Source organism: Anomaloglossus baeobatrachus, chromosome 6 (genome assembly GCF_048569485.1).
Source record: "Anomaloglossus baeobatrachus isolate aAnoBae1 chromosome 6, aAnoBae1.hap1, whole genome shotgun sequence".
In the NCBI taxonomy this organism is placed as follows: Eukaryota; Metazoa; Chordata; class Amphibia; order Anura; family Aromobatidae; genus Anomaloglossus; species Anomaloglossus baeobatrachus.
The window spans coordinates 511,407,525-511,420,846 of NC_134358.1; the positions used below are offsets into that span (position 1 = coordinate 511,407,525).

Genomic DNA, 13,322 nt, shown 5'->3' on the forward strand with positions numbered 1-13,322 from the left:
TGATACGATTAACGAGCGCAAAAGCGTCAAAATCGTATCATCGGTGTAGCGTTGGCATATTTCCATAATTTCAGAAGCACCGATGTTACGATGTTGTTCCTCGTTCCTGCGGCAGCACACATCGCTGTGTGTGAAGCCATAGGAGCGAGGAACATCTCTTACCTGCGTCCTGCGGCTCACACCGGCTATGCGGAAGGAAAGAAGTGGGCGGGATGTTTACGTCACGCTCATCTCCGCCCATCCGCTTCTATTACGCCGCACGACCAGCCCCCTTAGGAAGGAGGCCGGTCGCCGGCCAGAGCGACGTCGCAGGGTAGGTGAGTGCGTGTGAAGCTGCCGTAGCTGTTCGCTACGGCAGCTATCACAAGATAGCAGCTGCGATGGGGGCGGGGACTATCGCGCTCGGCATCGCTAGCATCGGCTTGCGATGTCATAGTGTGCAAAGTACCCCTAAGGGGAAAAGCTCAATTCTGAACTCATCAGGTCAAAAACTTTCTTCACTAAGTTATAGGGTCTTCCACATGTATATTTCCAAACATAACAATATGATCCTCACTCTCAGTGTTTTCTAATCATGCACCAGGTTACAACAGAACATTGGGCCTGTCTGACATTATACATCTCACGTACTTAGAGCAGACAGATTCTAAGTTATTGTGGGACATGTTCTTTGTCTGCTGTGTGTTTTTGTCTGCAAATGATTGGACGACTACATACAGGGGAGAAAGTACACACCCCCAGTGAAAGCTCTCTGACAACACCCATCTAGGCAGAGTGGGGAAATTAAGAAAACACATGTTTTAGTCCGCTCTGCAGCTACTACAACATCACGTGTCCAGTTCAACATGAATCCTATGGTGAAAGGTCCTCTTATAGAAGTTCAGTTTCTGTGTTCTGAAATTGTCTAATACAGATGTGAAGAGAGCCTAACACAGCAACTATGCACAAATAATGTCAAATAAATTAAATACATAACGTTCAGTCTCAACTAAGTTTTATTGAGCATTTAATAATAAATAGAACACTGCGCATCCGATAGGGATCTAAGCATGGATTCTTAAATAAATGGCATCCAATAGAATCTTAAAATACTTATAAATCAAGTTAGGTGACAAACAAAGTAGTGCTAAATAGTATGCCTCACAGTCTGCACATTGGTGATTGGGTCCCACAATAAAGGTGTCACTTACACAGATACCTGATGACAGCTCGTGTGCGAGGTCCAAGGTCCATGTAATAAAAGGTTTCTTGGATGGGCTTGGTGTAAGTGTGGCTTTCTCAAGGTTGCATTGATTCAGACGGATAATACAGGACGCGAAAACCATGTCAGAGCACCCGGTGATGCTCCAGTTGAAACAGATCACGTGAAAGTAACATGTGACATCCCAGGCACAGGTGATGGCCACTACGGGCTCTCACGAGGTCCAAAAACCAACGCGTTTCAAAGGGTGAAACGGCCTTCTTCGTCAGCGAATGTTTACCAAATCTAAATGAGCTTAAAATGGATTAATCAACAGATTTCACAATGCAAACTGCATACATTTTTAAAAAACCTATAAGATCTGATGAAGCTGGCGTAGTTGCTTTGCAAATCCATGTCAGAATGGCTGTATAATATATATGTTTTTACCTTTTCTTTTTTAATATTAAAATGAAAATTGCATGGGTTCAGTTATGGATTTAAAATAATAATAATAATAATAATAATAATAATAATAATAATAATAATAATACTACAGTAATAATATTTTGTATCTTTTTTGTTTTCATTTCCAGATGCCCTTTACTTCACATGACAACTTTCTCAACATGAAGCAAAAAAGAAGTCACAATGTGTTTATTATTATTTTAAAGGCAACTGATAATAAACAGTTTTACCCCAATTTACCTCTGATTAAATCTGATTTTTTTTTCAGTAATTGCAGACAAATGTATCAGGAAATTTTCTATTCACACAATTTTACTAATGATGTCTCGGATCCTTCTGCCAGACATTCAAAAATTAATTAACTTTTGTTTCCTATGAGGCAGCTAAGTGAGAACTGAGAAACAGTCGCTAGCCCATGGCTTTGGACAGTGACCTGCAGGAGAACTAATGCATATTTACTGGTAATTCAGGGACACAGTGCACGGGCGAGGTCATTACAATGTATTGTATTATTGACTTTCTCCTTAAAAATGAACTCAGAATTACATGTGATTTACCTGTAAACCCTTTCGAAATGGATTTGGACTGTGGCCAATATCCCCCCCCATTAATGGCAGCCTTGTAGTGCATTATGAGGAATACAGTAATCCACTTGGTTTCTAAACATAAAATCATAACATAATTCTATATTATGATAAGTTCCTTTATATCCTCTTTTTTACACTGTCTATTTTTGGCTGCAGAATGAGTTAACCTAAAATCTCTCAGTGAGCTTGTTCTGGCAGAGTTAAAAGGAACCTATCACCAGGTTTTTGCCACCAAATCTGAGAGCAGCATAACATAGGGGCAGAGACCCTGATTTCTGTGATGTGTCACTTACAGAGCTGTTTATTGTAGTTTCGATAAAATCACTGATTAATAAGCAGTAGATTATCATCATGACCGGACTACTTGGTGTGCTGCAGGTAGTCCAGCATATTCATGAGCTCTGTATAACTGCTAGATCTGCACCACAGAAAACAGTGATTTTATCAAAATGACAGCAAACAGCTCAGTAAATGACATATCACTGGAGTCAGGGTCTCTGTCTCTACATTATGCTGCTCTCAGATGGGGAAGCAAAAACGTGGTGACAGAATACCTTTAAAAACTTTTATTTGTCCTTTACTGAGCTCTTCCAAGCTCATAAAAGCTCTTCTCTTCTTTGATGTGCTCCGTGGTCATAAAATAATTGAGAAGAGCTCAGTAAACAAACAGATAAAATAATCGCAACACAAACAGCTACAGTATTTGTTAACATTTTAGGGTGTTCGCTACTTATGTTTGTTGCTGAGCTGTGAAATCTGACTTTTGCTATCTAAATAATCCTCAAATGGTTGCTGCATTCCCTGCATAAAGCTTTTATACAGGCTATGATATTACTCAGTGATAGCTGCAAGACATTATGGTGAAGTCCTGAGGCCGTGTCAGCCTTCAGTGACCAATGCAATCTTTTAGAATATTTAAAAAGGAGGTATGCATTTTTTTCACAATTTTTGCAAGTGAAATTGCAAATTGTTTGAATTTACCAGGAATTGTGAATCTTTAAATTTGAATTGAACTGAGTCAATCTCTAGTGAAGAGTAATGGTGTCTAGGCTGTTACTACACCCATTCTACATTGATTGACATCCAATTTGGCAGAGTAAAGGGGGCTTTACACACAGCGACATCGCTAGTGATGTCGCTCGTGAAAGCACCCACCCGCATCGTTTGTGCGCAACAGGCAAATCGTTTCCCGTGGCGCACAATATCGCTAGTCCCCGTCACACGGACTTACCTGCCTAACGACGCCGCTGTGGCCGGCAAACAGCCTCTTTTCTAAGGGGGGGGTTCGTGCGGCATCAGTGACGTCACACAGCAGCCGCCCAATTGAAGTGGAGGAGCGGAGAGCAGCTGCAGGAAAGTGACGCCCACCTCATTGCCGGAGGACGCAGGTGCGGTGTTGTTCATCGTTCCCAGGGTATCACATGTAGCGATGTGTGGTGCCTCATGAACGACGAACAGCCTGCATCCAGCACCAGCAACGATATTTGGGATTTGAACGAGGTGTCAACGATCAATGATTAGGTGAGTATTTGTGATCGTTAGCGGTCGTTCGTAGGTGTCACACGCAACGACGTCGCTAACAAGGCCAGATGTGCGTCACAAATTCCGTGACTCCAACGACATCTCGTTAGCGATATCGTTATGTGTAATGGGGCCTTTAGTGTAAATTGATATGTCCAGTAGAACATGAATCACAGCTAAGTGGCTGTGCTAACAATTGGGACACCAAAAGTAATCACTGGCCCAGCACCGCCCAGCTGAGCTGCAAAGCAAGACAGGAGATTTTAAGAAGACCATTTAGAAAAGTAAAACAGGTCTATTTAAATACCAAAGTGTGTGCAAAGTTAGCCTTGTTCAATGACATACAGTATAGCCACCATTTAGCTGGACAAAGTGTGTGGAGCAGGCTCAAGAGCTGAGTCTGCTCCATACAGGAAACGTTCCGGCTGTTTTTAACAACTTCATAGGAGAAACTATGATTTGTTCTATACTAATAATATGTTTTTGCAAAGTACTAATGTACTATATAGAACATGCAAAGAAAAAAATATAAAAAGGAATAATAAAAAAAAATTACAATTTAAGCCACAATGCTTTACCCCAGTTAAAATAATAATAATAATTATAATAATAAATAATAAATAATAATAAACAGGTATAATGGATATTGCCGCTTACTTAAAGGTCCAATCTGGAAAAATATAAAACTATATAAACATCGTCAATTAAAAAAATTCTAAATAGTTAGTTTTTAATTGTTTCACCTCCCCAAAACTGTAATAAAAAAAATAAAAATGTTGAATATACCTTTAAATGATAAAATTAAAAATACAGCTCGGTTTCCAAAAAATAAAATCTAAAACAGGTTTAGTGACAAAAATAAAAAGTTATTTGGTATGATCAGATCATGTCGCTGTACGGTCAGACACAGCCATTACACAGTACACAGCAGGGACACATAGATAAGATTCTCTCATCACAGGAACATTTTTTTAAAATACATCCAATTGTAGACTTTATTATTATTCCAAGATCTATTGATTGCAATCAATTTTAAATTTAAATTTCTTGGTGGGAAAACTTCTTTAAGGGGTTTCCAATTTATATACCTTATTATCTATATCCATTATGTATCTTTGGTTTTGGCTATAACTTTAGTCTTTTCCACATTTAGTACATAAATATACTCACAAAGTAGACCGTACAATGAATACACCTGTTTTGTTTTCCTCGCTCAAGTCACATTAGCAGTAATGGCAAGCGGCTCAGCATTTGATTTACTGCGCTGGAAGCGGTACTCTGTCATTGTACCACAGCTACTATTACCATACGGTTTCTACTGTCCCTTGGCATTCTGCTTGCAACACAAAATTATTCACTTGCTTGTACCATACATGGAATGAAAAAAGAAGGCACCACTATTTTTAACCACCTGCATCTATCAACATAACATCCTACTAATGCCCCGGGCAGAGAACGAAAGGAAAGGAAAAAAACACACCACACGCTTATGGTGCCACAGGATATCACGGGCATAGACACATAAATGTGCTGCTGCTCGTAAAGCTGTCAGTTTAGGTTTGTCTTGTGCAGGAGAGGATCAGCACGGAGCGGACAGTTGATGATTATAGTTGTAGAAATGGAATCTTTCTTCAATGGGAGTTTGCTCAGGCCCGGAGGAATGGTGGAAGTAAGAACTGTGGTGTGGCAGAAAAAATCTAGGAGAGTAATAGGCACCTGGTATAAAAAGACGGGAGCCACAATATAAAATATTCAATGTGTACTGCACAGGTAGGGGTTAAAAGTTTGCACTCCAATAATGTTCCCTGTAGCAGAACTACTATTTTTAAAGGAGTTTTGCATGTTCCAAAATAAAAAGTAAATGGTTGCAAAAAATATATATAAATATTGCACCATTAAAGGGGTTGTCCGGTCTAAAACGACAAGTCTGCAGTTCCTCTACGTGTCACTTTATGACTGCAGACTTCTGAATCGTCATATCACACACAAAACACTTCCATTGTCCGAGACCGTGCTCATCTAGTCAGATTCTGGCCGGGAGTCTATATATCGCCTACTCACCGCAACGTGACTGAGGTTGCGCCCATCTAGTCGGATTCAGGCCAGGAATCTACATACAGTATCACCTACGTGCAGTAATGTGACTGAGGCTGCGCCCATCTAGTTGGATTCAGGCCAGGAGTATACATGTCGCCTACTTGCAGCCATGTGACCACCATTCCTGGCTCTGACCCTGGACAATCCTCACAGTGTATAGTGAGCACACTGAGAGAATTCATCAGTCTGCAGTCACAGAGTGACACATAGAGGGATTGTAGACTTCACATTGCACAAAACACACTTGCATTGTCCGAGGCTGCGCCCATTCTGTCAAATTCTGACCAAGAGTCTGCTTATCGCCTACTCATGGCTACATGACCGCCGTTCCTGTCTCTGACACCTGAGAATCCTCACATCACACAGTGTACACAATGTGAAGACATGAAGTCATAGAAAACCGGCGGTGGCACAAGTAAGGCGATGCTGGGAGGAGTGGGTGTCACGTTGGCACGAGATAGGCACCATTGATCTCCCTGCGACAGACTTAGTGGACTTGAACAAAATGGCACCAGAGCCGGCAGATTGAAAGCTCGTCTCTCTGCAATTTTCCTGAAGCCCATTGCATCCGTTGTTGGGAGATCAGTGACCCCTCCTTCCAGCATTGCCCCACTTGTGCCATTGCTGACTTCCTTTGACCCTACGCCCACCCCAATAAGCTACATTTGGTCTATAAGATGGACCATAAGATTACAAGACAGACACCCATTTTAACATTAAGAATTCTTTTATTCCTATTTACCTCCTCTAAATTTGGGGGGTGTCTTATAGTCCAATGCGTCTTATAATCTGAAAAATAGGGTTAATGTTTGGCACGAGCGCCTGTACGTGGTTTGAACAGTCATTCTGAGTCCCTTTAAACAGATACTTGTTGATTCTCAGAAGAAATGGGAAATCTTACAAGTTCAAATAATTATCCCGGAAAGCATTAGGTCTCACAGAGCTTTAACTTGTTGGGACATAGATACGTTCAGGCAATGGGTTGCAGAATAGGTATTGCCTGGGAATAATATTGTGTCTATGCAACAAAAACTTACGGTCGATTCACTCTAGAATCTTCTCTTCAAATAGGTCAAAAATTTGGTCACTGTGCCCTTATTTTCATGGAAATTTTGCTAAGGGCTCCAATATCTCCCCAGGGAGCCTGCATCCAGCCCTCTTACCGCTATTTTACCTTACTCCATGGAATGAATAAAGAACAGAGTTGGACTTTTAGTGTGAGTGCCGTGACTTTCTTTCTACTTGGGACTATGTGTATCTTCATTCTGCTTCCACAAGCACCCAGGAACAACGCAGTGGCTTATTGACCGGATTAGGCTCACTCCTCCCCGGCACCAGCACACGGTACATAGCGGTGGTGCACACCCATATTTTTTTATTTATTATATAATAATGATACGCCAGCAAAACCATTGATGACAACACATAGGTAGAGGATAAATATCTCCCAACAGAATATCACAAAATCATGTTTTTTTCCCGAAATGGTCACCTTGTGCCATTTTTCTTTTGATATGGCAAGCCAAGATAAAAGAAGACACTTCCATGGTATGGTAGTGTATGGTCTACCACCCTATGTACATGTGATAAATCATTTTTTCTTTCCCTTGTTTTCAGTTTACATTATTTTATAAATACGTTATTTCCCCCCGCAAGCAAATTACGCAGGCAGAGCGTTGTTCCCTGCCTATTACGTTCACGTTATTTTTCATACACAACATTTAATGTGAAGAAATGACATTCTGTACCCGCACCGTCATCAATCTAGCTGTCCAAACAGATGAACAAAAAGCCAATGAGTTCAATTATAATGATAGAAAAGTATACAAAGGTGAGTAATGCCCGAGGGCTGCTTTAGCTTATTACCTCATTAATAATAAGTGCTGTGCTATAAATTTCAGATTTGAGGCAGTTTCCGAAGAGCAGGAAAAGCATTTTCCGAACTTGAACATTACCCATAGTGAAGTGCAACGAGAATTCCATTGAGAGCGATATGTGCGGAAGTAACACTAACATTCTGCTTCTAATCTTATATCAGTTGAAAGACCATAAAAATGCAAATTTTGCGAATAAGATGAAGTGTATTCTGTAATTCTTAACCACTTACAGGAGACAGACGTTCTAAAAAAAGAACCAGAACACATATTCTTTAGGAAAGAAAAGGAGAACGCTTTTCTCAACATCTGAAATTTAACGTTTTATATAAAATGCCATTTTTCCATTGTTTGATTTAACTTAATACAATATTATTGGATGTGCATTTGGGCTGATTTTTCTCTTTTAATTTTTGTGCAGCCAACCAAAACATATGTCATCACTCAGCAGCCAAAATAAATCTGCTCAACAGAAGAGAATTTGTAGCAATTTAACCCACTCCGTGCAAAAAGGAAAGGTATGACAATGTAGAATTGGTTGTAACACCACATATATGGTATACTATAAACTGTGAAACCTCTTGGAAACAACAGCCAAAAATTGCAATAAAAAAGGCTCTTCTAGGGTGAATTAGGTCTTCTCAAATTACTTGGTTAGCATTGATAATATATACTGTATGGCGGAACTGCAAAATTGTAAAAGTAAACCTGGTCTGGATAAAGAGGTTGGTTTTCTCATTAGGTGGTCTTTTGGACATGTTTCATTGTGTGAGTGAATTCTATCCAAAATTTCTGGCTGCTATATGTGGGTTCTAGATCTACAAAAAATTAAAAGGAAGGCTCACTACTCTGCATGAGTGGCCACATCTCTGTAAAAGTGAGAGGGGAGGCTTTTCGGAAATACCTTGATCAACTAGTTCTAACTCTGAACGGCGCGATTGCGGACCACTCATTCCCATGAAGTGACCCCCGAGTTCCATGACCTCTGAGATCCGGTGATGTCAAGTCAACTTCCAGTTGACCTGATATTACCGCGGCCGGTCCCAGTCTTCCTACGTGACTGGGCTGTGGGCAGTGTTTCACCGCTCATCACAGCCCAGCGTCACAGCCCAGCATCTTGTGCATGCTCTCCATCACTGCAGAGTTCTGCAAGCAGGCAGATGCTGGGCTGTGATGAGCAGTAAAAACGCCACCCACAGGCCAGTCACTCAGGAAGAACTGGGGCTGGCCTCAGTGGTGTCAGATCAACTAGAAGTTGACGTGACCTCATTGGATCCCAGAGGTCACGGAGCCATCAGGGTCACACGATGGGGAAGAGCGGACCATAATAGCACTGCTCAGAGGCTAAATTGGTAACACAGGGTATTTACAAAAATCATTCCCTATTAGTTTTACAAAGATATGGTCACTACTACAGAGTAGTGAACCTCTCCTTTAAGCAGAAATTTGTACTAAAACCCTTTGAAAAGGCACAAAATATATGTCCAACTTGAGGATGCCAAACGTTTTTAGACTGGTAACATTTTCCCATCAGTTTTGGAAGACCTGGGGCAGAAGGGACGTGGATATGACCACTCCTCTGAGTGTACCATGCCCCTTATCAAAATCGGTGTGAATAACATCAGGGTCTAAGTGTTTTTGTCTAGATGTCTACTTAGAATCTCTATATAATGCCATCTGTAAAAGTTGTTGCATCTTTAATTACTATAGTGTGAATGGACAAGTTCCCAAATCTTCTATAGACAGATATAATCCAAAAGAGATTTACCCATGTCTAAAGATGAACTTTCACCAAATCAAAAGTGTTGAGTTTTTGCTTTTGTTTTATTCCTTCTGCTCCCATGAATAATACTTTCATAGTGTTTAAGGTTGAAGGCAGACTTACTGAAAGTTCAACCCATGACCTAACCCAACATGTTGATCCAAAGGAAGGCAAAAAACTCCATGGGGCAGACAGTAAACGCCACATTAGGTGAAAAAAATTCCTTCCCGCCTCCCAAATCCTTTGTTTCTTTTTCTTTAACCGTCACGCAGGCAGTTAAGGGCTAATGTTTATGCCTAGGTTCTTTGTGGGCATGTCTTTAGCTTGCTTTGTATTATTATCCTGGAAGCAACACCTCCTTGGTAAAGACCATAAAGAGTAGCACTAAATAAAAAGACCCTTATCTCTAGAACCGTATGGCAGATTTGAAAATTAAAAAAAAAACAAAACACTCAAAAATTAGGAAGAAAAAGAAAAAAAAAACAAAAAAAAACCTGGCAACTTTTGACCTGGTGACAGATCCTCTTTACGAGGAGATGTATTTAAGTGGCTAACTTTGCTTCTTTAGGGCTTTTGAACAGAAGAGGCATACATTTATTGGATAGGCGATGAGAACTTGTGCTTAGATCTATCCCAAAAGTCCCCTATACTGAAATATTAGTAAACAAGAGTTAGATAAATATCCCAGGGATCTTACAGTCATACTTCATTTCATGGATCCTCTACTTTTTGGTCAGTCAATTTTCAAGAAATATAGATAACATACAAGAGATCAAGACTACAAGATCAGACTACACATTGTATGTTTGTAGTCTGGTACCATGGAGACACAAATAATAAACGTTTAATGAAGACTGGGCAATATTACTTCATTTTATTTACATTGGGACAAAAAAATAATGGTTCCTTATCCTTATGCCAACATAAAAACAATTTCCTATTTAAACCATAACATTATATGAACATGAATATCATACCTCCCAGCAGTCTTGCGGTCCTTAATTCCAGTGGATTGTGGCCTGTTAAAAAGAATAAAGGCATCATCTTAGTTTTTGGATGAATTTATAATATAAAAAAGCATTAATCAATACAGAGCATAATACTTCCATAGCAAAAATGTGCAATGTCTTCCTGGTGGACGGGAGATATGACAGTCTGTATTATATACTGCATTATATAGTTATCGGTATTCTATAAATGAAAACTGATGGGCTGTACTGATTGCAAATGAATTACATGCAACGAGGAATTGTAGCTCTGGAAATTTCTTACAATACTAGATTATTCCAATGTGATCCCTTACAGGGAATCTGTCAGCAGGTTTTTGCTCTGAGTACAGCATAATGTAGGCAAGAAGATTCTGAATCCAATAATGCATCACTTAGATTACTGGGTGCAGCTGTTCTGACACAATCTGATTTTTTAGATTTAGCCATATAGTAGAGCTGAGAGAGCTGTCCCCGCCCACACCAGGCTCTCTATAGAGATTATACATTGACAGCAAGGTGTCAATCACAGGAAGGGATGTGCTGGATTACCTTGCACGTGGCAGCTAGAAATGATAATCACCAAGTGATTACGCCTTTAGTTTATGTAAACAACAGCACGGAGCCTGATAAGAGAAGCACAGTTGATCTTTGTTTTCTAACCCAAACAACATGCCGTCCACAGATTACATAGCAAAAATCTGTTGACAGATTCTTTTTCATTTCTACCACTGAGTAAAGGTTTGTGTCTGGAGATTTCAACCCTTGTCTTACAAGTTGTTAGACTGACCATTCACATCAGATACCTGTCAATCAAACACTCCTTTGGCCGAGACCATACCTCACAGTCCCACTAAACATGTACAGTCAGATTGATGAAGCATGAATCTTTTTTGAATGGGTAGAGGGGAGTAAAGGTGGTGTCACACACAGCGACGGCGACAACGACGTCGCTGCTAAGTCACCATTTTCTGTGACGTAGCAGCAACGTCCCGTCGATGTCGCTGTGTGTGACATCCAGCAACGACCTGGCCCGTGCTGTGAGGTCGCCGGTCGTTGCTGAATGTCCTGCTTCATTTTTTGCTCGTTGCTCTCCCGCTGTGAAGCACACATCGCTGTGTGTGAGAGCGAGAGAGCGACGAACTGAAGCGAGCAGGGAGCAGGGAGATGGCTTCTGGCAGCTGCGGTAAGCTGCAACCAAGGTAAACATCGGGTAACCAAGCGAAGTGCTTCGCTGGTTACCCGATATTTATCTTAGTTACCAGAGTCCGACGTTCTCAGGCTGCCAGTGCTGGCTCCCTGCTCCCTGCACGCGTAGCCAGAGTACACATCGGGTACATAAACAAAGGTTTGCTTATTAACCCGATGTGTACTCTGGCTAGGAGTGCAGGGAGCCAGCACTAAGCGGTGTGCGCTGGTAACCAAGGTAAATATCGGGTAACCAGCGAAGCATTTTGCTTAGTTACCCGATATTTACCTTAGTTACCAAGCACAGCATCGCTTCCACGCGTCGCTGCTGGCTGGTGGCTGGTCACTGGTGAAATCTGCCTGTTTGACAGCTCACCAGCGACCATGTAACGACGCAGCAGTGATCCTGATAAGGTCAGGTCATCAGTCGTGATCACTGCTGCGTCGCTACGGGTGACCCTAGCTTAAGTCACCGCAATATAGCTCTAGTAGTTTCTCTCTCCTGAGAACAAAAGATCAGGCATGTTGAAATTCAACATGCCCAACTCTTCTTATCTTTATTAACACATGTCAGGGGAGAGTCAGAATGCCCTCGTGCATAAGATAGTCAGACAGTCTCAGAAAGACCAGCCTATAAAACTTACTCACTTGCATATGAGAGCCTGAGTTATCATGCGATAGCTCATTTCCAAGCATATTGCTTGGTGTATTGAATGCAGGGTTGCCACCTGGATCTCAAAAATCAAGGTTAGACAATATTTTTCATGGAGACATTGTAAAACCATAATAAGTCCTTATGCCTATAGGTGATATATGTCTACAACCCATAATTCTGATATGACGGCATCAGTTGCATTCACTGTAATCAGTAAAATGATGATAATTACAGTCAATGATCTTCATACGTTTCTTCTGCTTCAAAAAAATCACCGATACCTTCAATTTTTTTATGGGCAGGGGATAAAAAGTGTCCTAATTTTATATACTGTCCTGGAATTTCTGGACGATTTGCAGCCCAGGTTGAATATATGTACTTTGCTGACAATCTAGTTAACCCTTTGAGCCAGAGTCAATGAGTCAGTCACTGATTTGGGGTTTATTATACCAAGTTCAGGTTACAAAATGGTTAAATCCGAAAAATATAATCTTAGAAATATATTTCCTGTGCATGCCATGTCGGCTCACACACATCCATTTTTTGCCCTCATGATTTCCATCATGTTAATTACCAGGTTACAAAGTGAGCAATGAACCTCAATGACATTTCCGTGGTTGATGTGTACAAAGAACACTTCTAATAAAATTCCTTATCTTCCACATTGCAGCTTGTTCTAATCCACTCATCTGTGCCCTTATTTATTATTTTTGCATCCATCAAAAGTTAAAAATCCACACATCATATTGTGACCGTTCCACTTAGGCAGCAACATGTTTAAAATCCCAGCGCCTGACATCACAATGTATTATTCATATCCTTGGTTGCAATACAATGACACATATTTTCTCCTCCACAAAGAAATGTCCAATATTTAGAGTTGTTTCCTACATAGGTACATTTATATAATCATGAATAGTTGAGAAAACAAAGGGCGCCGAATTTACTAAATATTGTATTATCTAATATATGTTTCAAGTGCTGAGCTCAAAGTCTATAGCCAA

The 13,322-nt window shown here is 40.6% G+C and overlaps 1 protein-coding gene across 1 annotated transcript in view; it reads right to left on the reverse strand.

Annotated features, from left to right (window-relative positions):
* Positions 1 to 13,322, reverse strand: part of ADARB2 (adenosine deaminase RNA specific B2 (inactive)) — a 998,136-nt gene that overhangs the window by 797,714 nt on the left and 187,100 nt on the right. Inside the window, exon 2 of the mRNA XM_075315471.1 lies at positions 10,467 to 10,508. Within this exon, the coding sequence (XP_075171586.1) occupies positions 10,467 to 10,508 (42 nt within the window). The remainder of the gene's footprint in view (positions 1 to 10,466; positions 10,509 to 13,322) is intronic.